Source organism: Sebastes fasciatus, chromosome 21, assembly GCF_043250625.1.
Source record: "Sebastes fasciatus isolate fSebFas1 chromosome 21, fSebFas1.pri, whole genome shotgun sequence".
In the NCBI taxonomy this organism is placed as follows: Eukaryota; Metazoa; Chordata; class Actinopteri; order Perciformes; family Sebastidae; genus Sebastes; species Sebastes fasciatus.
In genome coordinates this window covers 5,931,960-5,958,925 of record NC_133815.1, presented here as the reverse complement: position 1 = coordinate 5,958,925, position 26,966 = coordinate 5,931,960, and the positions used below count along the sequence as shown (strand labels likewise).

The 26,966-nt window shown below is 40.3% G+C and overlaps 1 protein-coding gene across 6 annotated transcripts in view; it reads left to right on the top strand.

Annotated features, from left to right (window-relative positions):
• LOC141759679 (RALY RNA binding protein like) overlaps nt 1-26,966 on the top strand; it is a 111,537-nt gene that overhangs the window by 55,863 nt on the left and 28,708 nt on the right. For 3 of the 6 annotated variants that reach the window (XM_074621953.1, XM_074621952.1, XM_074621954.1), the window contains exon 3: nt 13,935-13,979. The exons of 2 other annotated variants lie outside the window; for them this stretch is intronic. In XM_074621953.1, coding sequence (XP_074478054.1) covers nt 13,935-13,979 — 45 coding nt within the window. Of the gene's footprint in view, nt 1-13,934; nt 13,980-21,530; nt 21,689-26,966 lie in introns of those variants that run through there. One more of the 6 variants, XM_074621957.1, reaches the window with a different exon arrangement.

The window sequence follows — 26,966 nt, the reverse complement described above, 5'->3', positions numbered from 1 at the left end:
GAAAATGCACAGCGGTATGTATTCTAAAATAAAAACTAATCCCTGCTCAGTCCCAAACAATGTACAAGTGCCTCTATAACCACGAAGTACTACTACCAAAACTAACAATATGCAAAATATTCACTATCCAATCGAGTTAGTTATTCTAAGCACAATCAAACTGCAGTGAAAAAGCACAGAGGTGGACTGATCAAGCAAAATCACAGCCACCCTGCTGTGAGCTCTGGGCTTCTTTCATAATATTTAAACTGTTTCCGCCCAGCCACGGGAGTGGTGGACAGCACCGATGACGTCACACGATGAGGGAGGGGGATGCGGACATTGAAACTCACCAAAACCCGTAACAAAGAACCAGTCTTATTTTATGCAAATATTTGTACATTAGCAGGAATGAAATAACATGAAAGTGAAAAGCAGTGCTCAGTTTATTTGAATGTGAAAGTGCAATAAAAATATTTTGTCCCTAACATCAATGAATAATCCTGATAAATAATCTTAATATTTATCAAGAAATAGTGATGATCATTTTGGCCATAACCGTGCAGCGCTAGTGTTTGGCTGCTGAGATCATCCACAGCCCACATGAGTAGAAGCAGAACATGCTGTTGTGGAGGCAGAGGAGTTTTCTGCTGGCAGTGGTCACTGGAAAAGAGGTCAGTGGAATAATCACATCATACTGCGACTGCACAGATCCACAGACGCACTGGTGATGACTAATCTCTGCACTCAATGACACAAGTGTCAAGGGTCATAGCCTGCCGCCACCACAGAAGAAGATAAGACTGTCACTCGTATACGGATGAAAAACAGCTGATGAACGAATGCAAAAATTCTATTATAGCACAGCTGGCAGCGGTTTCCTCCCCCCCCCCACCACCGCTCTCAGGGAAAAAAGTGGATGCTCCATTACCCTATCAAATATGAATAGGAGTTCACAAGATCACATCTAGGATTGTGAGCACAGCAATCATTACTAAATAGCAGAGCATGCATTGCTATTCTGAATGGAGTAAGTGCAGTGTCTCTATGCGCAAATCAGAGTTACGAGCATGAAGAAATGTCTCTAAAAGCACTCCACATGAGCACAGATGTTGAGTATTCAGTCTTGCAGAGCAGACATGAGGAATGTTTTCTCTCTCTTTCTCCAAACCCAGACGGTGTCCCAATTAATAATATAAAGTATGTAATTCTGCATAGTTTTGGCAGTTTATATACAAGAAATGTATACATTTAAAATGACAGTGTGTAACATTTAGGGGGATCTATTAGCTGAAATGAAATATAATATTAATAGGTATATTTTCTTTAGTGTATAATCACCGGAAAATAAAAATCATTGTACACTTCTTAGGACAACTTGCATTCAAACGCGCACATATTGTAGGGAGACGCTACTGCAGTAATGGCGACTTGCAGACATGTCTAATATAGTATATAAGTATGACTCACCACTATTCAAAATAATTTTTTATGTTTTCCAACTGTAATCAGCTCTTCCCATTCCTATGCACATTGAGTTGTGGGATGAGAGTGTTATTCAACACCAAAAACTTAGCAAAAATCAAGGAAATCTAGCAGGAATTCTAACTTTCTTTTCATGTTGTTGCCAACTTAACTCTCTCCATGGTGCTGAAACATCCAAACCCAGGCCAGGTTCCAGTTAACGCTATGAGGTTATGCACAGTCTTAGGAGTTAGTATGCACCAAACTGGAATGATACCAGACACGCAGACATCAATCAAACAATTTTGGAGCTTGTTGTGCTCCTAGATTTAATACTTAAATTTAGTTTTCCTAGATGTGTCACCATTATCCAGTTATTAGTTTTAAATCGGTGTTTTCAGTCATTCTGGCTGATTAGACCTCTGCTCAGGTGGGTGGAGCTCACAATAAAATCACTCAGCCGTCATGAGGTCAGCTGCTCTGTTGTGGCATGAGGCATGTTAAGTACAAATATCTCTACCTCTCACTAGTTGTTGTTGTGGTTGTGTGCTCCCTTCCCTCTGGCTAAAAGCTGAGTGGGAGACACAGTGACATGATGATTGCTGGCATCCATGAACCTCAAATGCATGTGAGCAGTTTTCCTTCTTCACCCACTGAGATCTGTCTGCTTTATCTCTGTGGACTCAGTGGACTGCCATAGAGTCCAAAGAGTGACAGATTGTTTTGCCCTCAGCCGTCCCAGCAAGCACTACACCACCATTTTACTGCTGAGTCTCCAGATCTACATGCATATGACACACTGACAGTATAAAACCCATATGCTATACTATAGCTACAATCAAACTCCAGGTCTGAAAGTTTTCTGAGACTCTATGAAGAGTTGGTATCATAAGATGTATTCGCATCAAATGCTTTTGCGATGCATATCACTCTTGCCCTTTATGTGGTGAGATGGAGATCTCTCTTTTCTTGTTTTTCTCATCTACAGACGTGGTTGTTTCAACTGTGTCCTGATGTGGCACCGTGTGCTGGTGTGTGTCTGCCTGAAGGCAGCAGATGCGTGTGATTGGCAGCTGGTGATTGAAGCCCTGATGGAAAAGGACAATGAAATAATAACATCCCGTATTTTTCTAAGAGAGGCCATGTATGAAGATACAAGCTGCTGTGCAGCCGGCGAGCAGGCGAGAGAAGAGAGAGAGGTTAATAACAGAGAGAGGGCGAACTAACAACATCTCTGGAGAGTCCGTCTGGTAGCAACACACCTGATAATCTTCCCTCTGTTGACTCCTGTTTTGAGCAGCCTGACCCTAAGAGATCTGCATTCCCTTCCACCTGGAAGTTTCATGGTGAAGGTCCGTCCCATTACAATATTAATGACCACAGTGAAGGATAATGTGTGATGGATCACCAATCATACTGCCTCCAAATGGCATTGGCAAGAGTTAGGCACATAAATAATAAAGTGATTTAGATGCAAAATCCATCCTAAGCGGATTACAAAGGCAGCGGCACTGCAATCAATCGTCATTTTGGGCCAACATGATGCATAACAAGGAGCACAGGACACAGAAAGTGAAGTATACCGGGAAGAAGGAGAGGACTGAGCAGGGACAGGTGGAGGGAGAGAGTGCAGGGAGTACTGCGATAAACAATCTTGGCAGTGTGAAAGTACACCTACTGGTGGCAGATTGTTGCCTTGATTGGTTGAATGTGTGGATCCATTTTGCTTCCTTATTTTACATATTTTTTATTCTTTTTGATAACTGGCCAAATACAGTTGGTGCAGTGCCATTTTGGAATATATGCAGGCACTCCTACAGGCCTGCCTACAGAGGACTTTGATGGCATACATGTTTTCTATTCTCTCAAAGGCCTTTAACACTGTGCGATTTTGAGCTGTCCCATTTGGGAGTTGACAATTGTGCGAGATACGTGGTAAACACTTTGGAAACAATGGCATTAGATCATCGCTGTATTGTTTTCCCTTGGCTTGTGTAGCATGACACCATGTATGCTGGTTGTCTGCCATGTGTTTCTATTGTGTTTGTTCGATTTTCTACCCACACTGAAAAAAAAACAATTTCCCTTTGGGATAATTAAGTTAATCAATCAAACCAACCCATCAGAATACGACGAGAAATAACTCAGAGTGCATTGGCGAGCGAGAGTAATGCTGACGTTAAAAGAAAGACCAAAATTCAGCGTTTCGTGTTGCCCTACTTTTGCTGACCAAGATTAGCTTCACAATCTCCTCCATCTCTTTTTTTTTTCTGTTTCTGTACGATTCACTAGGCGATCCTCACATGATCTAACATGCCTCAACATTGATATAATGCAGTCTGACACAGATTGTGACCACGACTTTGATAGACTCGTCTCACACAGTGTGACATACAATGAACTTGTAAGATTGTTGTTATCACACTGTAGCTGCCTTAAAATATGAATGATAAGTGCCTGGTTAACTTAGCTTAGTACAAAGACTATAAACGAATTAATGCATATGCTATGCTATGTGCTAGGCTTGTCTGTGTTGAAAAGAAAACCACATTTTGACACCTACGTCTGTTCAAAGCTAACATCACTGTAAAGACACATTACATTACATATAGTGACATCTTATAGCTAATGTAACATCAAGAGGAGTTAGCCTAATGTCAGATCACCAATTTCAATCAGGTTTGCCTCATCCTTATTCCTGTGGTAACATTAAAGACATTTGGGAAAAGGACAGACAGGTTGGTTGCTGACATATTTTTAAGATGACATGAATTATTGTTAGCCAGAAAAAATCAAGGCTTACGTTCCTTTGTTTATTTTATTTAAGGCTACATGCCCCCTAAGTAACTTTTGGTGTTATTTATTTGGGTATACACAACGTCTAACATCCCAACGGGAAAAGTCCAAGTCCTCGCTGTCGGCTTCTTGACTCTATTTTGCCTGACGCCCAGAAATGAAAGTCATACGCACTGCGGCAGTTAAATGGAGCATCTATGAACCGCAAAGGCCCCCAGGAAGAGCGCCGGGCTTTGAAGCTAATTTTACATAGTAGCCAAATGGTAGAATGCCATTGGATGCCATTGGGCCCAAAAATACTTTTTCCCATAGACTTACATTGGGGAGAGAGACGTCCGTAAATCAGTCATTTTGAGGTAAATCAACTTCCCAATACGAACACTTGAATAGCCCTTATTTAAATCATTAGATCCTAAAAGTTAAATGCACTAATAGTCGAAATCCAGAGATTTCCCACAGTTTCCTTCCTCATCATGTTCATGTGAATGAGACCTAGGCTGGATCGAGAGCTGGGAGGCGGAGTTAAAGGAAACGCTACTGCGCCTGCTCTATGGGTCCAATGGATGCGGAAGCTCACCCGATGATCCGGGTAATTTTGTCCTCGGAAGTCAAGCTTTTTTAGCTTTATGCACCACTGAGCAACTCTCGCTGTATCCTGCTGTCTTTATATATCCATGGAACTGCACAGCCAGCGTCGCTATGTTTATCTTAGTAAAGCTTGTTCGACCTGGCAACAGTAACTAAGGGGGGCTGGATTAGGATCGGCCACTTGTGGTTTTCGGGGGGGTTATGAGTTGGACTTTTTGTACTGAAATGTACTATGAGAGTGGTAGCAATCATCTCTTCTCTGTAAGCAAGGGATTAACCACATTTCCCAATATTTCTCTATATTGCTTTGAGTCAGAATTTGGTGTCGGCCCCCCAAGAATTAAAAGAGCAAAGGCTTTTCACTTTTGACTCCCCGTTTTGTGTTCAACTTCAAAGACATTCAGGAAAACGAAGGAAATATGTAACTCAAATAGACGAAGATGAGGCTGTAAAGTAAATTGCAACACTTCCTCACGAAATGCACGCAACTCTTTAAATGCTCTGAATATCAGGGGCTTAACATTATAAGTGAATACCCGAGGGGGATTTTTCCTTTAATGTCTATCCAAACCAATCCTCCTGCATTTTCTCTCCACCTGGCTGCTGTAATTCTCTCCATCATTCACCATTAGTATTCACAGGCTCACATTCACTTTGAAATTTGCATAGATAATTCCAACTATGTCTACAATAACTGCACAGCTCAGTGACTTTATTTTGAGAGCCAGGTTCAGAGGCATGAACAGTCATGAGTGAGAGGCCTTATGGGTATTGCAGTATGCAACTAGATGGGCCAATTCTTCCTGATCCATCGGACTGAGCCTTGCCAAAGCTAACCCCATAAGGCCCCCTCTGTGTCTTTCATGTCCCTGTGTTTGCTTCTGAGGCTGTGAGAGTATTCAGTGAGTCTAAGCATGTGAGTGTGTGCTCGTATGTGGGGGTCTATGTGTGCTCGCAGATGGGAAATGTTAGAGAATTCAGGTTTGTGTTTCACTCAGGAAAGTCGTTTTTTTAACCAGACACTTCACACAAACTGTAATATCAATACATAATGTCTCCTTCTCTTCTCTCTTTGCTCTTTTATTCCCTCTCTTCCCCTCCTTTCCATAACTCTCCGTGTCCTTGTGGGTGATTAGAATGCACCCTGCTTGTCCATCTCCTCCCTCATTAATCACGCTCTGAGAGACGGGGCCGGACGTTGAATGCACAGTTGGCCTGACCCAGCACTCGACAAAAGCATCCATAACAGCAGGTACAGAGCAGCGCGCAGGCTCGCCGTCATACAATAACATCAGCGGTATAGCCAAGAAAGAAAGCCGAGGATTTATCCGAGCTGTAATGCATTCAGAATATAAGAACGTGTTTCTTTTGTGGAAACAATACTGAAGAAATTTAAAGATTGTCATTGTGCAGCTAATAGGCTTTAATAAAGCCACCCAGGAAACCAGGAAAGCACATTTCCCCGGCTGCCAGGATCTCTCATTGTCTCTCTGTCTGTCTCTTTCTCTCCCTCTCTCGCTTTCAAGCATACTGACAAATGCTTTAGTGGGTCATGAGCCACAGTGTGGACAAAGTGAGATGGATTACTGTGTGGATTTTGGCAGGGGAAACTGAAGCTAATTCTCTGATTAGAAACCTGGGTTCAGAAGGCAGAGAAACACTGAGCTGTGAATCAGAGTCGGAGCGCCGAGCTCAGTGGGCTCCAGAAAGCTGTGTGTGGGGTGCTTATGCTCATGTGTAGAATTAATTTATACAGTATGTGATATAGCAGCATCATTAATATGAGCACAAATGTGTTAATTCAACATGCAAAGTTTCCTCGGGATGCCACAGAGCAACAGGACAGTTAATATTGTAGAATATATAAGAAATCACATCACCTTACCTCTTATACAAAGTCTAACACTACATAGCAATTCAAGTTTTTATTGTTTCTAATTTGTGAAAACATAGGTATGAATATTATATTCCATTTCTGCCAATAGATCCCCTAAATGCTACACACTGGCCCTTTAAATTCAGCTAAACGGGGACAAAAAACGATGGATTAAGCATAATTAATGATGAACGATGTTCTCTGCGTCGTCGCATTACTGTACTCTGATTACACGGTAGCTCATGTAACTACATTGATTTTAATTCGAATTGTCTAATTCAATTAAAATGTCGCTACGTTAGAAGTTATTTCTGTCGGCATAAATTAATTAAAAACAGCAAACAAAAACAGAAAATCTTATGTAATCTGGCACAGATGAAAGGCTGTAAATAAGAAACACAATCGCTTGATACAAACAAGACTGTTGGTGTTTTTGTAAGCAGAGCCACAGTCTTGCATCACATTAAACAAAACCAAAAAAAAAGAAGATTGACAAGCCAATTGCAGACAAGCCGTTTTTTGAAAAGGGTAACACAAATGCACTTAAACCCTAATGTTGTGTTTTGGAGATCCCTGGGCTGTATTTCAATGCTTTATGGTAATTTCTGTATTTTGTCACCTTCAGCAAAAGTGCAGTTTGTGGCAAAGAGTGGTTATTATTTCAGCACTTTTCTACATATTGGGTTTTAATAAGGTCAGAAGGAATGAAATATTTGTGAACATGCAGCAGTGAGGTCTGTGAGAATATAATATACAAAACACAGGTTTTAAAGGTAGTAAAGTAAAGTGATTGCCTCCCCTATCGTTGTACCAGTGGTCATGACAGTATGTGAAATATAACATTGATGTGAGTCAGTAAGTAGAGGACACATCCATCTTCATTCCTGTCTTCATATCTTCCATCTGACCGACCAGCCACCTCAGAGTCTGAGGCTACATGTCTTTTCCCTCGTCTGGCCGAGGATCCCTGGAGCTCCTGTCCCCCTTCGTAGCAGTTAGTAAATAAAGTGATGGAAGCCCAGTCTGAGGTGAACAGTGGGGACAGTGAGAAATCGGATTAGCTCGGAGCCTAACAAGCATCCTGGCTGAGATGTGTTCATTAATATTACATCCAGAGAAAGAAAGAGAGGCACACGCAGCAAGGGGAAGTCGACCACTGAAGAAGAACGGAGTTGGATAATTGTTCCCCCGCATAATGAGAGATTTATTACCGAGAGCTTTAGGTTCACATATAGGGCATGTTGATGCAGAGAGGACACCTATTTTGAATGTTATCAGCCTATTGAATGAGCGTTATCAGAGGTTATTACACAGCTGTGTTGAATACTTGATTCTGATTGGTTAATCACGGCGGTGATTTTTTTCAGTAAGTAGCCGTGTAATAAGCAGGATAATGTACAGCTAGCTCGTCATTGTTGTGAAAGAAACCCCTTCAGGGCAAGAGAGACATGTCGGGGTTTCTTTCACAGCAATGACCCGCTAACTGTACATTATCCCTTACTGCACTTATCACTACTATTCAAATGCTTCAGAGGGGCCGACCTGCACCACCTAGGTTATGAAAGTGGAACTTATTAACGTTGTGAAATCAAACAAAAAAGCTTTAGGTTAGGTTTAAGAAAAGATCGTGGTTTGGATTATAATAACTACGTAAATTATGCAATAAAAGTACGGTAAAATAAGTCGTTGACTTTTGGTGAAAGTCCTGTGTTTGTTTGACCCAACCGCTCTTGTCGCTCTTTGTTTTGTGTCGGTAAATCTGTATAGTATACGGATTACGCAAGGAAATGCATCTCTTTACAGATGGATAGAAACACCACCACAGATATAGGAGAGTAGTTACTACATAGTTATAAAACAGTGTTTTTATATCGGAAGGAGTTTTACAAACACATCAGAGCTCACATAGGAATGAATGAACTTCCGGTAGACTCGCATACGTACACAAAAACCAGGCGTTATACTACGTTGCCTGACTTCCACCTTTTCCGTCATAATTACTACGGCCACTAGAAGTCGGCGTTGTCTTCTTGTATTCATATTGCTGATCAACCATGTAAATATATGATAAAGGCCTTTTAACCTACTAGTATGTGTAGCAGACCCCTTCTAACCCAGATCTATGAGGCTGATAACCACTGATAACGCCCATTCAATTGGATAATAACATCCGAAACGGGTGGGCAGGATGGGTTTGAATGATTTGTTTGAAGTTTGAGAAGTAAAACTTTACCATTTACCACCGTTTATGAGTAGACAACTTAGTTGGAATCAGCACACAGAGGCTTCACACATCCCAGCGATGTGTATCGAGAGTAATTGTGTCGGATTAGTGTTCTTACAGATGCTCTACTTGTACACGCTGAGAGATAATACTTGAGTAAGAAAAGCCGTGTGTCGGTGCCAGGTGTGCGGTCTCGCTATGACAGAGACCACTGCAGTGCGACCTTTACAGCGGAGCATCAGCTAAACAGACAGACCTTCATAACACAGACCCCCCAGAATGGAAAACCTGCCCTTTAACACTCCATAATAATTGATCCAGTCAGTCATGTCTGTCTCTTAATTCACGCCGTAATTGTCGATATGCACCTCAGGCTGGATGACAAAAGAGAAATCCAGGCGATAAAAGGTGACGTATTGTGTGAGTAATGGTTTGTGACTTGTGATTGCACATGCGGCGATAATTACTGCGACCCCGGAGGGTTTCTGAGGACCCCTGCTCACAGGGCTCTGCAGCGTAACCCCTCTGACTCTCAGCTTAGTGTACGAATTAAGAATCACTGTGACAGACTCACCGGGGAGGTCTCCCCCACCGAATGAAGATGGACAGTATAAACAAAATAACATTAAAAACAGCCCATAACCTCGCCCGCAGCGATCCCATGCTCTCTCAAGTGTTTACTTCCCCTCTCACATTTCCTCATTTGACTCCGCATTTATTCTCCCTCCGTCTCCATCTCTCACGCTACTTTGCTTCCTCGTTCCTTCGTCCTCTTACTCACAAGGCCTCTTCGCCAATTACGCCGCAAAATCCGAGGGCTTGTGAATTCATCGCTTTCCCGTCGTCGGCGTGGATTACTGACTCACAGCTGGAGGACGGGGGGGCCAGCCTTGGGCTCCACTGTCCACAGTAAAGGTCACGCCGAGCATTATGGCTGTTAACTACCTCAAGTTTATTGCAGTCAACACTTTGCATTAGCTGCAGCCAGGAGTAACTTCCCTGACACCATCCAGACGCAGTTTACAGTCGGGCCATAACCATCCCAAGGTACTCGGAGCACTGTTTAGAGCGCTGGTGCATGACAAAACTGGCCACTTGGCCTTCTCAGACCTCAAGCTACTGTGCTATTTTGGGGAGCAGAGGAGCAGCTACAAGGATTATTCCGCCACTAAGAGGGCACAGATTTTGCTCCTGATAAAAGATCCACATGCAAATTGAATATACAGCGGTTAAACAAAACATCTGTTACATTGCGCTGCTATTTTTTGCAGCCCGCACTTATCTCAAAACTCTTTTTCTCCAACTCAGCTTCTTCTCCTTTTATCTGTCTTCCTTCCTTTGTGACTGGTATGGATTTAATTAGGGAAATCAGTAAGGCATAATGACTTTTACCTGAATTGACCTCTTTTATATAAAGAATATTTTGCATATTCCGTGAAGATTAAAAACACCGCTCGCCTGATGAAATTCTCTTTGGATAAGAGTTAAGTTGCCAGAGCCGAAAGAAGAGATACTCGACAGAAAGGTGCACCGAGCTGACAGGACGACCGAACGTCTATTGCAGCTGTTGAGGGGAGAGGAAGCATAACGCGCAGCTGTCTGCTCCGTGTCTCTAAGGAATAATTGACAAACGCAAGCTTTATACGCACGGGGAGGGGTTGTCTTCAGTAGATAGCAGCTGGCTTGAAGTCCAGGCCTGACCTTGACAACTCCTTGTGGCTTGTTCACACATCCTTATTAGCCTGTAGCCTTGGTGGAGAAGTAAGACGTGGTAAACAAAAGGAGGAACATTAGTTGATATATACAAGGCGGTTTCATACAGGATGCAATGCATGAAAAATATATAAAGACAAACTCAAAGCAGGATTCTTGTGCACTAATGTGATGTCTGCAGCAAGCATCTTAGCTCTCAGGGTGCATAAGTGAACATACCTACATAAAGTGGGCTTTTGCAGCTCCGGGGACTCTGGGAGAGTGCTCGAGCTGTAAAAGTGTGTCACCTTTTTTTCCCCCCGTAGCCTACCTGTGTGACAGAATTATTAATGAGCTGTGTCTGTATTTATGCACCTCATCTAACAGGGGAAGATGGGCTGCCTTCATTACTTTGAGTTGTGGGAGCCGTCCTGTCAGATGAGATTTGAGAGCCTCGGCAAAGACGAGCGCTTGTTATAACAAAAGGGGAAATTCATCAAGCGTTCATTTGGTTTTGGAGATGACGGGTCACGGCGGTGTCGGTCTCGTCTCCTCATACATGGAGTACATGAAGATCATGGAGTCAGAAGTGTGTGTTTGTCTGTGTGTGTGTGTAAAACGGCCCTTTCTCACTGTATGGTCACTGAGCACCACACTGTGGTTCACAGCAGTTATTACCACTTCTGACTGTCATAACCAATACAGAGTGCATTAAGTTGTAATCAAGCCGCACAGATTTATGTAACAGCTTCTTTCTAAAATGCCTTTTTTTTTATTAATTCCTTTCTAATTGGTTTCTTAAATTGTCTTTTTGCTGTTGAGAGGAAATGATCATGGTTAATCGAGGTTAATTCATCTTGCATGTCTATCCTGTCATTTGCAAAAGTTGATCAGATTTAGTGCACATAAAGTTTGTTGTGCAAACTGTGTGTACAATATATATAGAGATGTTACAGAGATGTTTTTATGCATGTGTCTATGTTAATGACAAGAAATATTATTAGTAGTTATTATATGTACTTTAGTAGTTATTATCAATCATTACAGTAAATGAATTTCAGATTTATGACAGAATTACTTGTTTACAAAGAAATGATTGACACTTGAGACCCACTGAAAGTCTCAACAGCAAATTTTTGGGGCGTTTGGGGTCTCTGGAAATTAAAAAATTAAAAGATTTGTCATTTGCAATTGTCACTAAAATATCTTTTAAAGCCTACTATGTCCAGTAGTATTCATTATTCAAATTGCAAAACATTTATTCACAAATGTGAATAGAGAAAAACATTGTTGTGGTGTTTAATCTTATAGTTCGTCTCTTTTAGTTGTTCCACAAAGCAGAACAAAAACATTCGGCGATGCTGCTTTCATTCATTACGCTCCAAACCGCTGGAACAGCCTTCCAGAGGATCTGAGAAGAGCTGAAAATACTGATATTTTAATATATAATAGGTATAAACGTAAACTAAAAACACATCTGTTTAGTCTGGCTGTCATGTAGTGCTTTACAATTTTAGTGGTTTTATTATTTATGCTATTTCATACTCTATTTTACTCATTTTGTTTTATTAACATTTTACTACTTTGAGTAACTGTTGATCATTATGACATTTGGCAATTCATTTGTCAGTCGCTTGTAAAGCCCTTTGATTATATTTTATATATTATATTGATTATATTGCCATTGAATACTCAGTTGTTTCTGATGAGGCCTTCTTCTATGGTTGGTGCTGCTGCAAATGGTCCACAGTGCAAATGTTGTGTAGTTCAGAGAAACGATCCCCTGTATAACATGAAAAGCTGATTATTTTCCTGCTTCGACATGAAGCCTCTGTGCTCCATTCTTTTTCAAGCTAAGATAAGATATTTTTCGATCATTAGCCTGTGTTTGCTGTGACTGAATTGTGATAGACCTGCTGTGCATAATGTGAAAAATCTGTAGCGTGACACACAAGTGTGCGTGTGTCGGGTTAGAGAGAGAGAGAGGCCAGTGTGCTCTGTGGATTCTGTTGCAGGGCGTACAGTAGTTGTTGCATGGTTGTGTGTGAGGGCCTTATTGTTTACGATATTAGCCTTGGTGATGTGTGTGCAGTGCGTGTATATCCTAGTTGATTGCCTTGGCTTCCATCCATGAAATCTTGAAGGATATATTGTGTATTGAGTCTGTGTACGACTTCAGCATAACACTGGAGCACTAGGTAGAGGGGACCCCACGATTACCACCAGTATTTCACACACTGTTAAGTTACTTCATGTGTGTGTGCTCTTGTACAAGCCTTATGTCTTCATGAGGACCATGTTTTTGTGGCACTTCCTTAGAAGGCAGTTCTAGGCTTTAGACTTTTTATGTTTAAGGTTAGGATAAGGCATTAGTTAAAGTGAGATTATGTCAGAAAAAAACACACACATTCTCTAACAAATGAAATGTTGAATGCATAGGCAAAACAGTTCATCGTTAATCGATTCAATACTCTCAGGGATTTCGCTAATACAGCCAACAGGCGACAGTTTCGTAGTCTCACTTTAAGGTTAGAGTTAAGGGCCAGGGAAGGCATTATGTCAGTATGGGTCCACATATGTATACAGCTGGAAATACACATGTTCAAAGCTCATTACAGTCAGCAACAATCTGTGAGGCCCAAACTGTAAATAATTTTTCTGTTTTGACAAAAAGTGTTTTCCTACAGAGCAATTTTGACTTTGCAAATATTTGCATAATCTATTTGAAAACTGATGGATGGATGAACCATACCTGATTTTCATCTCAACTGGAGCTTGGAGGTGTTGTCTCATTACAAGCTATGATAAGGGGACATCTTTGGGATGCTTTTGTACAACAGTGACCCCTTCAGGAGACCAGAGGAGATAATTGTTCATATCAGCTGCCGAAGGGACAGACAATTATTTCCATAATATACAGTAGGTGTGACGCTGATGTGGCCGAATGATTTGAGATCATGTAGACTTCATTATGTTATATTACAGTGTTGGAATTCTTGTGTATATTTCTTTTCCCTCTTTGCCCCCCATGAAATATAACTGTAATCCTGCCTCTTGTTTGTGTTTTTATTTGCAAAAGTGTAATTGATAGAAAAAACTTGAGCTGGTGTTTTAGTAGATTGATATACTTTTTATGCATATATTATGAAAATGAACTATTTCCAACTGTGTTTGGTGTTATGCAGACTTTTCTGTTTTACACACACACAGAAATGTTGCCCATTCCTAAATATGCATGAAGATCAATGAAATGAAAAGTTTGTGGTGGCAACAAGTTAACAAGTCTGTGGTGTTTGCTTCTGTTTCCTCGTCCAGATTTGTCTCTTTCCAGCCAAGAAAAGAAGAGATTTTGTAAAACAGGTGTGTGATGTCAATAGAAAGTATAGAAACGTTGAAATAAGTGATAACAACAGTGCCAACATTCAGTACTCTGAACAGTTTCAGATGTATAGATCATGTATGTATGACAGTCCTCTGAACAGTGACAGATGTATAGATCATACATGTATGACAATGTGTGTCTGAAGTGCACTTTGTCGCTTAAAACCAAAGCTACCATTTATCATCTTTGGTGCATTAATCACTCCTTTCTTTTCTTTTTGAGTGTCACTTTCCAACTCGTGGCAGAGAAATCACAGCCTTGTTAATCTCAGGTGCAGTAGGTAGAATCAAAAATGAAGTCTCTTTTCTTCTACAGTGCGGGCGCCGATGACTCAGTCATTTGTGGCTCCATTACATCCAGGAGACGTTATTGTCTGTGTATCGGGTTCCTTCTAACCGCCGAGGCACTCGCAGCGTCTGAGCTGAATTGGATTTGGCAGCCTTTAATGCCTGTATGAATAGCAATTGTGACTAGTTCAACATTTGAATAGTTCTTAATGTGATTCTTTGCACTCTGTCGACCCTGACAGATGGAGAGAGAGAGGGGAACAAAACAGAGAGAGTGGGAGGAGGAGGGATGAAGGAGGGGAAATAAGGGAAAGGAAGTATAAGCAGGAGGGAGGATAATGCAGATTAGAGACTAAATGAGGTTTTACTTGAGAGGATGTAGGCTGGGTAGGCTGAACGTTAGAGGATGCCCAGCCTTTAGAGAATTATACCTCAATTTAGTGAAGAAAGAAAGTCTTTACATGTGTATTTGCTTATTTGTTGAGGCTTTTAGAAGCATCGAAGCGAGAGTTTCTGTCCAATAAAATGTGATTTCCACTAGAGCTGTAACAATTAATCGATTAGCTGTCAACAATTAAATTAATCGTCAACTATTGTGATAATCAATTCATCCGTTTGACTAACTTTTTAAGAAAAATTCTCTGATTCCAGCTTCTTAAATGTGAATATTTTCTGGTTTCTTTACTCCTCTATGACAGTAAACTGAATATCTTTGAGTTGTGGACAAAACAAGACATTTGAGGACGTCATCTTGGGCTTTAGGAAACACCTGATGCACATTTTTCACCATTTTCTGACATTTTATACACCGAACAACTAATCGATTAATCGAGAAATTAATCAACAGATTAATCGACAATGAAAATAATTGTTAGTTGCAGCCCTAATTTCCACTATTTCAGAAACATGACACATACAGTATACATAGCTGTCATTTAAATCAGCTTTGCTTCAGACATTTGGTAACATTTTAAATATTTTTGAGATAATGATCAATATTGATTAATATTGACCCCTGTCAACTCACTCCAAGAAGCTCTTGGGTTTTTGTTGTTGATCACGGTAATTGAGTTTACATGTTTTTCCTGTACATACTTGATCTTCTTTCAGTTCCTCCAGTTTGCTCCAAAAGTCCAAAGATTCCAACGTACCTATAGATGTGAATGTGTTTGTTTTCTATCCGTATTTTATGCTCTGTAACAGCACGACAATATTTAATTTAAAATGGTATTTTGAAACACATTTCGCCTTTAATAAATATTGCTCCTCCATATTGCGATTTTTATAAAATTTGGATTAATTGTGCAGCCCTAGTTGTCTGCCTTTGGCCCAAGGCATGCTGGGATGCACATCAGCTCCCATATGCTCCTTAATACAATGGGAAACGAATGTATGAATTATCAGCATTTATTACAATAAAGAAAGCAATTTTGGAATAAAGCTAAATCCACCCTACAACAGAATGTACATTGTTCTGCTCTTGTGATTTCAGACAACAAAAGTCATGATGTAAAAACACAGATAATTATCCTTTTAAACTAAAAAATTAGAGCAAAACAAGAGATGACAGATTTCTGACACTAATTACTTAAAGACGCAGTATCCGAGGGAGGTTTATTTAAATGTAGGGTTTAGTCAGTCGAACGGGAAAATGCACCCATGCATATACAATCACCAGAGCTGCTTTCATACACCATCACTACATCTGCCTCTCTGATGTTCAGCTTATAAAGAAAATTCACAAACTAAGCAGGCAACATAGATCTATTTGTAGTGTAGATGTTTTCTTTAAATGTCTCAGTTGGAAGCTGTCGTGCTGTTTGTTCTCCACTAGAGTGCGCTAGTTTCCTTTCCCAGGTTTGAGTTGCAATCAACACTTGAACCACAGGGATGCTCTTGTTGAAAACCTGTTCAGAGATTTCCTGCAGTTTTTGCTTTCAGAGGAGGTGCTCAGTAACTAGTAGCAACGTGCCTGTTTCTCCTCTATAGTGTTATTTTTGAGGAACAGTCCTCTGGGATTGTTGTTCTTCCTCCCAGTATAATGTTCCCTTTGAGCACACTGAGCAGTCGAGGGTAATCTGTATGCATAAACTCGGTGAAGTAAAGTGAGAAAGTCATAAAATGTCAACGAAAACACTGAAAACGAGGCACTAATGTGGCGCTGGGTTATGATATGGTGCATTAGAGATTATGTGGGCTGAGATTTCTTCGTGAATGCAGAGAATTTAAATGAACCGAATGTGCAGTTTCACCGCAGAAAAACAAACAAACTCTGAGCCTTGTCTGTGTTTTTTTCTTTATATTTTTTGACACCCCTGATCTGTCGAATTGGACCGAATCCAACACGAACGAGTCGTTCAGCCTCTGTGAGCTTAGCAAAGAGAGGCGATTTGCTGTCACAGACTGCTAAGCAGTTGCAGCAGTTGATACGTTTGCAATTACTCAGTGCCAAAAGCAGTGGCCGTCTAATTAGCTAAGAGAGGCTGTAAGTCATAGGCCAATGAGATGTGATGGCTCGAGCAGATTTATATCCATCATGTGGAAAATCTTCCCCGTGGGCATCCTGCAGCATCGCTCCATCTCGGCTATAAATGAGGGTCATTTGTTAACAGGAAGTGTGTTCGCAGAGATTGTCTGAGGATGCCGAGGACTTTAGATCAGGTTGATGCATGGACTTCTCGTAGGAAGCTCTTCGTATCTTAAAAAGGGGGTAATGATGTGCTTAGTGCTTTAAAGACTTTCCCATAAACAGGGTATATCCTTCTTAAGGAAATCACCACGTCCAAGTTAACACCAGTTGGTAATGTCTCTTCAATACTGAGGAAAATTCAGCACCCGGGTTATGCATTGCAGTCAGTCTAACTGCAGTTAAGTAGCCCCGTGGTGAAGTATAGCAGGGGAAATAACAGTGGCTGCTTAAGAGAGGCGTTAATATATACCAGCAGTGATGGATAGTCACTGTGGAAAAATGACAGCACTGTGGTCCTTTGGGAAGATGTGCAAGTTTTACCCTTTCTCCCACATAAATATCGGGTATTTGGATAATGTAATACATGGAACAAAATTGAGAGTTTAAAGGGCAAGTGTGTAGCATTTCGATGGCTATATTAGCAGAATATAATTTTCATAACTATATTCTATTTGTATATAATCACCTGAAACTAAGAGTTGTGTTTTTGTTAGCTTAGAATGAGCTTTCTGTTGCTCCTAAAGTCGTGTTATTATGGTAAGGATGGCCTCTGAGCAAGGCAAACGGCGTTACCACGGTTTTTGCACCATGCAGCTCACGTTACAGCAGTCTTGGAAAGGGGGGAGTGAGCAGAGGGGCACTCAGTCGATTGCAATCTGCAACCACACCACTAGATGCCGGCAAATCTTACACACTGTATCTTTAAACTTGCAGTTAACAGATTTTTATTGATTTTCCTTGGCCATCAGGGGGCAGTGGAAACACGCTGTGATCATTGATATATTATCAGCTTTTTTGTTAAAGGCAGGGTTGACGTTGATGTTCTCCAGTATACACTATTTGTTATGATGGCTGAAATGATCTTTACACCCCAGCAGCGATCCATTACTTATGAGCTCTGAAAGAGGACCGAAAAAGAGCCGTCATCTGTAGCTGCTGCAATCCTGTAAAAACGTCTACCAATCACTTCCTCGAGGTGCGCTTGGAAAGAACCAATCAGATGCCTCCCTGCCGCGGTTACTTGTCATGAGGTAGCGTTGTTGAGTTGAGGTCCTCTCTCCGCTCTGTGTCTGTGAAGTAGTTAGACGGAGCTCCTGAGGCATGCTACTTTCAAATTATGCTAGCTTTCCAACATCGTCAACCCTATCTTTAATAAGACTCTCACCTGATGAATGTAAGTCCAATATTCACTCTACTTTTTAGCTCTGTTTTTGGTCTCCACCAAGTCCTGAACGAGGTATCTTTCTCTTTAGCTGCTAAATGCTCCACGATGTTTAGCTGCTAGTCTCTATAACCTTGTCAGTCTGCTGTTTGGTGCTGGGCAGGGAGTTTTTGAACATTTTCAATAAAAATAGCTGCCTGCTGTGGCTGAAAATGTTCTAGTAGGAACCATAAATACAAGTCTGAACCTGAAAATGAGCATGATTTGTCCCCTTCAATATCAAACTGGTTTGAAAATCATTACACCAGCCCAACTCTAGCTATTTGATCCATTGTTGATTGATTATAGTTGCTTTAATAGCCTCACGGAGATCACAGAAGTTTTGTTCAAGTCAATGTATCTGACAGCATCTGCCTTGCTTGCTTTAGATATTCACTATAAAACTTGTGGTTAGTGGAAAAGGCAGCGCTTCTTTTCTCCGGACAGTCGTGATGTTTTTTCAGTTAGATGTGGAATATAAAAGTGCCGTTTTCATGTTGGAGAAAAAATACATTTCCTCAAGGTTGCTAAACCCAACGTTTAATCAAACCAAATCTACATATTTCTGAAAATGTAAATGTAAAACACTTCTAATGAGGAGTCTAGTTTTGCTCAGAGATTTATTCTGTCTGATGCTCATTAAAAGAGTGCCTTGAGTCAGGTGGGAGTTTTAAACACAGCTGGCCTTCTGTAAAGTAATTCATTAATTTCTCATTTTTGAGAGAAAGAAGTGGCGAAATGAAGCACAAAGAGTTTTAATTATGAGGGATTCAAACGTCCTCACTTCCAGGTTGATGCCTCCTATTGCATTTTTGAGGCTGGTTGTATTAATCCATCATGGACAGCAGATGTCCCTGCTAGACTTTTAGATAAAGATTTGTTCTCATTGCTGGTTGCTGATGATTGTATACCTTCTTTTTGTTTCCCTCATCCAAAGAAATGTGTTTTAAATGTGATGAAAACGGTACTAAAAAGCCAATTTTACAACATATGACTTTGACCTATCGCCTAGTGCATGAACCTGTAATCGTATCCGCTCTGTTGATTTATTTAGTTTTCACAAAATTCAATTTCTCTGCTTTTTTTTAAGTTTAAAAAGTAAAAGCATAAAGACGACCATTTGTCATTGTGGAGCAGGTGAGAGCAGCAGCAGTTTCAGAGGAGAGCCGTATTGATTGAATTCCTGCTTTACTTCCATGCAGTTGTTTGTTTCCACCGCACAATTCATCTCAGGCCAAAAAGAAGAAAAAAAGTGTTGTTATTCAACCCACACAACAATAATGTAATATAGTGGAATAGATCGCAGAAAATCAACATCCCGGCCGCTTCCTTATCCTTGTCTCCGTAGCAACACAATCCCCTTTGCAAGTAAGATGAGATGCACCTTTTTCTCGAGTGTGCCCAGAGGTTCTCAAGGGAGAGGAATATTATTGTTATGCCACAGTCACTGTATGCACATATGGGGTAAGATAATAACCAGACAGTATTACGGTGGGTCGGCTCGCTGCCACCTCCCTTCTTGAAAGGATCTATCACCGCTTTATAGAGCGAACCACACAGAACACCTTCAAGGTCACAGACAGTACTTGATTTCAGACTTTGGTCCTTTTTCAAACGTTGGATTGGCAGAAAGTAAAGTGTGTGTGTGCCATGAGTGAATTTGAATTAAATTATTCCCAGCATAAAATCTGAATAAATTTGAAGCACTTTTGAAGAATAGTAAGTACCAGAAATACATTTGGTTGACAACTCATTTGGTATTGATGCTGGCGATATGGATGGCAACGTCAAGTCAGCCTGAAGTATCTCAACAACTATTGGATGGATTGACATTAAATTCATATCAGACATTAATATCCCCCTCATGATGAATAATAGTAACTTTGGTGATCTTCCGACTTCATTGAGCGCCATCATCAGGTCAAAATCTTTGACCAAATACCTGTAAAACTAAGGACATTCCCATCAGCCTCAGCTCGGCCGGCAATCCCAGCCGATATTACTGTCTTTAAGGGGCTGTAGCGGGCTCGGTTTTAAAGCTAGAGTTAAGATATTGGTATCATATGAATCTAGACGACTAAGGACTCCATTAGTACCAACCATGTCATGCTAGCGTATTGGGAAGGAGGATAAATAACGCTACAAAGTTAGGCTACATTTTGGTGAGGAAAAACTGGCATGGCCATTTTCAAAGGGGTCCCTTGACCTCTGACCTCAAGATATGTGAATGAAAATGGGTTCTATGGGTACCCACGAGTCTCCCCTTTACAGACATGCTCACTTTATGATAATCACATGCAGTTTGGGGCAAGTCATAGTCAAGTCAGCACACTGACACACTGACAGCTGTTGTTGCCTGTTGGGCTGCAGTTTGCCACGTTATGATTTGAGCATATTTGTTATGCTAAACGCAGTACCTGTGAGGGTTTCTGGACAATATTTGTCATTGTTTTGTGTTGTTAATTGATTTGCAATAATAAATATATACATACATTTGCATAAAACAGCATATTTGCCCAATTTCATGTTTATAAGAGTATTAAATACTTTACAAATCTCCCTTTAAGATACATTTTGAACAGATACAATTTTTTTGTATTAAATAGTAAATATTTATATATAGTAAATATTTTAATCAATTGACAGCCCTAAGTCATATAATATTTAAATATAGGCTACACCTATTTGTTCACATACTTGTGTACATAACTGTCTTGTTTATTCGTGATAGCAATACTTCTATTATAATGTTCTAAGATAGAAGATAGAAATTATAAGGGTCCTAACAAAAACACAATGTTTATTACAGATTTATGACTAGAGCAACTTGGACTGCATCTCAAATTAATCTTCAGGTTCCCAGCTTTCAGATGATATACACCACCTCTATGTGACATCTACTGTTGACCTGTTATCTACCCCCTAAAAAAATAATAAAAAATGTATTGTATTAGTACATTTAGATATAGATGGAACATTTTGTTTGACTTAGATAATCAGCTCAGATATATTTGACTTTTAAATGTTGAATTATGATAATAAAATGTGGTGAAAATAACAAATAAATTAATCTTGAGAGGAAGAACTCCAGAATCCAAATGGATTTTTCTAAAGTAATATTTATATTAGGGGTAAATGTGATCATAATTAATCCTGATAGAGTACTCTACAATTGTTTTGCAAAATCATGGCTTATTTTCTCCTCATTTTCTGGTTAATGCATCCTATTTTTGTTGATATGTGATCCCCACTCCACTGCTGTGTGTTAGAGATACTGTATAGTCCGGTCCACCCCTCCCCAGTCTCTGAGTAATGGTATGATCCATCCTCTGCTGGAGCAGCAGCTCAGTCTGAAGGGCTAATTTATCTCTGCTGCTCACTAAGTATCAGAGCACCGCTGAAGACTCTGTAGCACCTGAACCTGAACCTGAACCAGGACCTGGACGAGAGCAAAGCTGGACCCTTATTATACCATGACCATGTACAAGGGGAAGCGTCGCAACCACCGATGTAAGTTTGCACAGCATCATTAAAGGGAAACATGATAAAAGATGATAATAATGCTGATGATGCTCGATACAAGTTGCAAATATAGATTCATTCAAGATGCATTTTTATTCCCTTTAATCTGGGCTGCAGGCCTGTTTAAGTTGCATGCAAAGTTAAATGTAAAAACCGCCCCTATCTGTTGTCTTTTGTCTGTAATATAATATTATTTTAATCTTGCAAAGTGACCTGCTGCGCACTGTTTGCATGCATGAAGCTATATTAGTTTGTAAAAGGCATCCTTTGCAGCTGCTCTGTTGTCTGTTGTGTGATATATATATTCATTCTGTGGCAAGTTTGCATACATTATCACGAGATGCGTCGACTCATCGAGGTTATAAGGTCGCAATGAAAACAGTCAGTTTTAGGTTCAGTTCTGTTAGAATACAGCATCTTATAATTAGAAAATGTCAATTACAGTAGACAGGAATTGTGCTCCCAAAGTGATGGTTCATGTGCAACTTGTCCTGCTGGTGCTTTAAAGCACCAGCAGGACAAGTTGCAGTTAATTAACTGTACAAACACATATTCTTCTGTAGTGAATACACACAGTTGGGTCTCCATTAATGAGTCCACTCATATGGTGAGAAGGTAACTGTTTGCAGGGCTGGCTCTAGCCCTTTTGGTACCTGAGATGAAATCTGGATTTTGAGCCCCTCCTAGCATCGTAAACCACAACACACATCAGACATCACAATGGTTTTAAGACAAAAATTATGGTTTTTATTTTCATAAATAACTGTATTTATTAAAATATAAATAAACACTTGGTGCCTGATATTGTTGGCTTAAAAGTGTTTAGTCAGTTTCACTACAATTTATGCTTTTATTAACAAATAAACGCGGCTGGGCAGATGAAAAAGTGTGAGAAAGAGAGTTACAGGGGTGAAAAGTGTATTTCTTTATTTGTTCATTGTTACCTCAATGAAGAAAATGAGGAAGGGCACCCACTGGCATTTTTTAACAAAAATATTATTTTTATTTTAGAGGGCGACCAGTGCCCTCCAGAAGGTGGCGCGCTAGGCGACAGCCTATATGGCCTATATGCCTTGAGCCGGCCCTGAATGTTTGTGCTGATGTACATGAATATGTATATATGAAGTCTAAACCCATGGGGCAATGGTGGTCTTGAAAGCACCACGAGTGGGATAAGAAGTAGTACATTTATTAGTTGACGAAAGATTAATAAGCAAATCGTCAACTTTCAGTTGTTTTTTCAGGTAAAAATGTCGATCATCACCCAGTTGAAGCTTCTCAACTCTGAGATTTTACAGAAGAGAATTTATGGATTGTGAGTCAGACATAACAAGCACTTTGAAGATGTCACCTTGCCTGCAACCAACATTTATTTTCATTGTCGATAAATCTGTTGATTATTTTCTCAATTATTATTAAATGTCAGAAAATGGTGAAAAATGTGAATCAGTGTTTTTCCCAAAGCTTAAGATGACGTCCTCAAATGTCTTGTTTTGTCCACAACTCAAAGATATTCAGTTTACTGTCATAGAGGAGTAAAGAAAATATTCACATTTAAGAAGCTGGAATCAGACTTTCTCTTAAAAAATGACTCAAACCGATTAATCGATTATCAAAATAGTTGGTGATTAAATTAATAGTTGACAGCTTGTTGCAGCTCCTTCGTCTTAAGGCAGTTTGTGACTGTGAAAAATTGGGATTTTTCAATATTGTCTGACATTTTATGGACCAAATGGTGATATTATTAATCAATGAATTGATTAAATAGCCAGGAGATTAATTGAAAATGAAATTGTTTGATGCAGCTCTATAACTTTATAACAGGGATGGTATGCTTCCAGGATGCAAGTCTGTTGTGCATGCTCTGATAAGCTCTGATAATTAAAGCATATGGATATTGATGTTCACTAATTACCAGTTAGATAAATTGTTGGCACAATATTCCACAAGTGCACACTCTACAGTCAGGTAAACCTGGCTGTAGAGTAAAACAGCAATGATAATCAATTAGTTGTCAACTATTAAAGTAATCTGCAACTATTTTGACAATCGATTAATTGGGTTGAGTCAAAATTCTCAGATTTTAGCTTCTTAAATGTGAATATTTTCTGGTTTCTTTACTCCTCTATGACAGTAAACTGAATATCTTTGAGTTGTGAACAAAACAAGATATTTGAGGACGTCATCTTGGGCTTTGGGAAACACTGATCAACATTTTATAGACCAAACAACTAATCGATTAATCAAGAAAATAATCAACAGATTCATCGACAATGAAAACAATCATTATTTGCAGCCCTGCTGTAGAATGGGATACAGGCTTTGGAGAGCTGGTTTGTGGTCTAGGACTTGATTTTCTTCTCCTCTGTGCAGTGCCTATAGGCCACAAATAGGCCGCACTGCATAACTTTCTGGATGCACAGCTTGTTATATAGACGAGGTGGGAGGAAACCCAAATGTGGACGCCAAGCACAGAAGAGTCAGTGTCGAAGGTGTGAGTGACATGTAACTGTGAAGAGGTTTGCGTGGGTGTGACTTCTCTCTTATTTTGAAATGTGCTGCAGGGATTAAAAAATGCAACACATGAAAAGCTTTTTACAAATAGTGGTTGCTTCTTAATTAGGAAGTAATCATCTAGTATGTTGTAATGAATGTGCTGTGTAGAACCCATCCATGTTCAGTTAATATTAGGGCTGTCAGTCAACTAAAATATTTAATCACAATTAATTGCAAATTAATTGTAAATTTTTTATCTGGTCAAAATGTACCTTAAGGGGAGATTTGTCAAGTATTTAATACTCTTATCAACATGGGAGTGGACAAATATGCTGCTTTATGCAAATGTATTTATATATTTATTATTGGAAATCAATTAACAACACAGAACAATGACAAATATTGTCCATAAACCCTCACAGGTACTGCATTTAGCATAAAACATATGCTCAAAGCATTACATGGCAAACTGAAGCCCAACAGGCAACAACAGCTGTCAGTGTGTCAGTGTGCTGACTTGAGGTCAGAGGTCAAGAGACCCCTTTGAAAATGGCCATGACAGTTTTTCCTCACCAAAATTTTGCGTAAGTTTGGAGCGTTATTTAACCTCCTTTCTTGACAAGCTAATATGACATGGTTGGTACCAATGGATTCTTTAGGTTTTATAGTTTCATATGATACCAGTATCTTGACTCTAGCCTTAAAGCTGAGTCCGCTACAACCTAAAAATCTCAAGTTACGTTAATGCGTTGAAGAAATTAGTGCCGTTAAAATGAATTTGCGTGAACACGGTATCATCGTGTTAACTTTGACAGCCCTAGTTAATACCCATGGGCATCTTTTGTGCCGCTTATCAGAAGGTGAACTCTGAGCGTGTTTATGGTGTCGCCTATTGTGATTAATTTAGTTCGGAAAAGAGAGCCTCTTTTCTTGGGAGCATGAGCTCGAGTGTTTGACTTGAAGTCCATAAATATTTAAGATTTTGCAGCTCAGGAATCGTTGGAGATCAAATGGGGTTCCAGCCGTCTGCTCCGCTGGGGTTTGTTCAGTGTGTTTTCCATCCGTGTGTGTACAGTACGCGATTTCATCTTCAAGCACAGGACGACTTTGATGCCTGATGCGTGCAAATGAAAATTGATCATACAAAGAAACTTCCTTCCGGACACGTGGCTCTTTAGACTTGCCGCTTTTTTTTTTCTTCCTACATCTGGGCCTTCTTGTTTCAGTTGCAATTTGTGTGGTGATGGAAGGCTGCAGCGCATGACAAATGAATGTGCCTCTCTGTGCCGCAGATGTTCGTTTGTGGCTGTTTGTGTGCTGCTGATGTTGGAAGGAGACGGGGGGGCACAAGGGGCAGGCTGTTACATCTTCTGTCAGATGTCCTCCATGTATCTCGAGCCATGTGTCAAGGGCAGTCGTGCTTTTATGTGTGTGAGAGTGTTTTTCTGCCTTCCAGACTAGTAGACTTCTTTTCAGCTTAGCTCCATTTTGCCCCAAATTTCAGTTTGCGTGTCCATGGGAAGGAATACAAATCATGCGCAACACAATCCTTGGTGGAGCTGTTGGGAGTCTCTGCTTCTCTTGAATAAATCACAAGCAATTACAGAATATAATCCGTTCCAGATACTTAAAGTTGATGCAGTCGCTACAGTTTCACCAGCTGTGGTTGCATGTTTTTTTTTGTTGTGTGTGACCTGGACAAGCAACCACATCACACTCCACTCTGTCCTGGAAAATGTGATTTTATCTGTCAGAAAGGACCTAATGAGACTCCTCGATCGATGCTCGATGATGAAATAATGTGACAGAGTTGTCACAAGATGTCGCTCCCCAGAGTCCTCGTCTCTCTCCCACCAGCAGCAGCTCCACAGTTTGGACCGTCGCCAGGAGAAGCGCCAATCAGTGTGACATAAAGACAAGCATTCAGAGACACACACACACACACACACACGTACGAGCGCTGATGCACAGAGGAAAAACACCGGCACTCGCAAGCAAATGACACCTTATTATCTATATTCCTGTGCGCAATGAGCTTTTGGGGGAAAAACATGTTGCAAAATGGCAGATTTTTTGTTTTTGTCTTATCGTGAAGAAGCAGAATATTTTAGAGCAACAGGCTCTGGTGAATGGCGTGTATTAATATTGGATCTAGTGCACCGTCGACAGATACGACTGCAGCCGTGGAGCAGTTTGAGGGCGGTGGAATTAAGGTCTGTCAAGTGTCACAGCAAGCACACTGAAATAATTAGAGAAGTTGTAACATCTCACTCTTGTCTCGTGTCTCTGTCTCACTATCTCATGCACACCTTCTGTACGCAGGGACGTGTGACATGGCATCTGAAAGGCGAGCGCACAATTGCATCACGTTTTATAGGCCGGCAATACGCCTGTCAAATCTCTCTCAATCAGTAATTCTCTTTATGTCCTGGTTTAAATGAAATATAAATGTCTTAAGCAGCATGATGTCTGAGCAGCTCAGAGATTTTGTAGATTCATCGCTAAAGAGGCATAAAGGGGCCTATTTTTATTAGTGAGGAAAGTCAATGCTGATAACCTGATTATTAGGCCTTTACACACTGGCAGTGTTTTTTTTCCGCGTGATTAATTCGCACGAAAATATAGTTTTTACTTTCACACAGAATGCAAATATTACGCACCGAAAAAGCAAACTTTTTTGCCAGAACGAGGTCGATTTTCTGAGCTTTCGCACCGCTAACCGCAACCAATCACGATGTGCAGATCTGGTTGAGTTGCGCCTAATGTATAT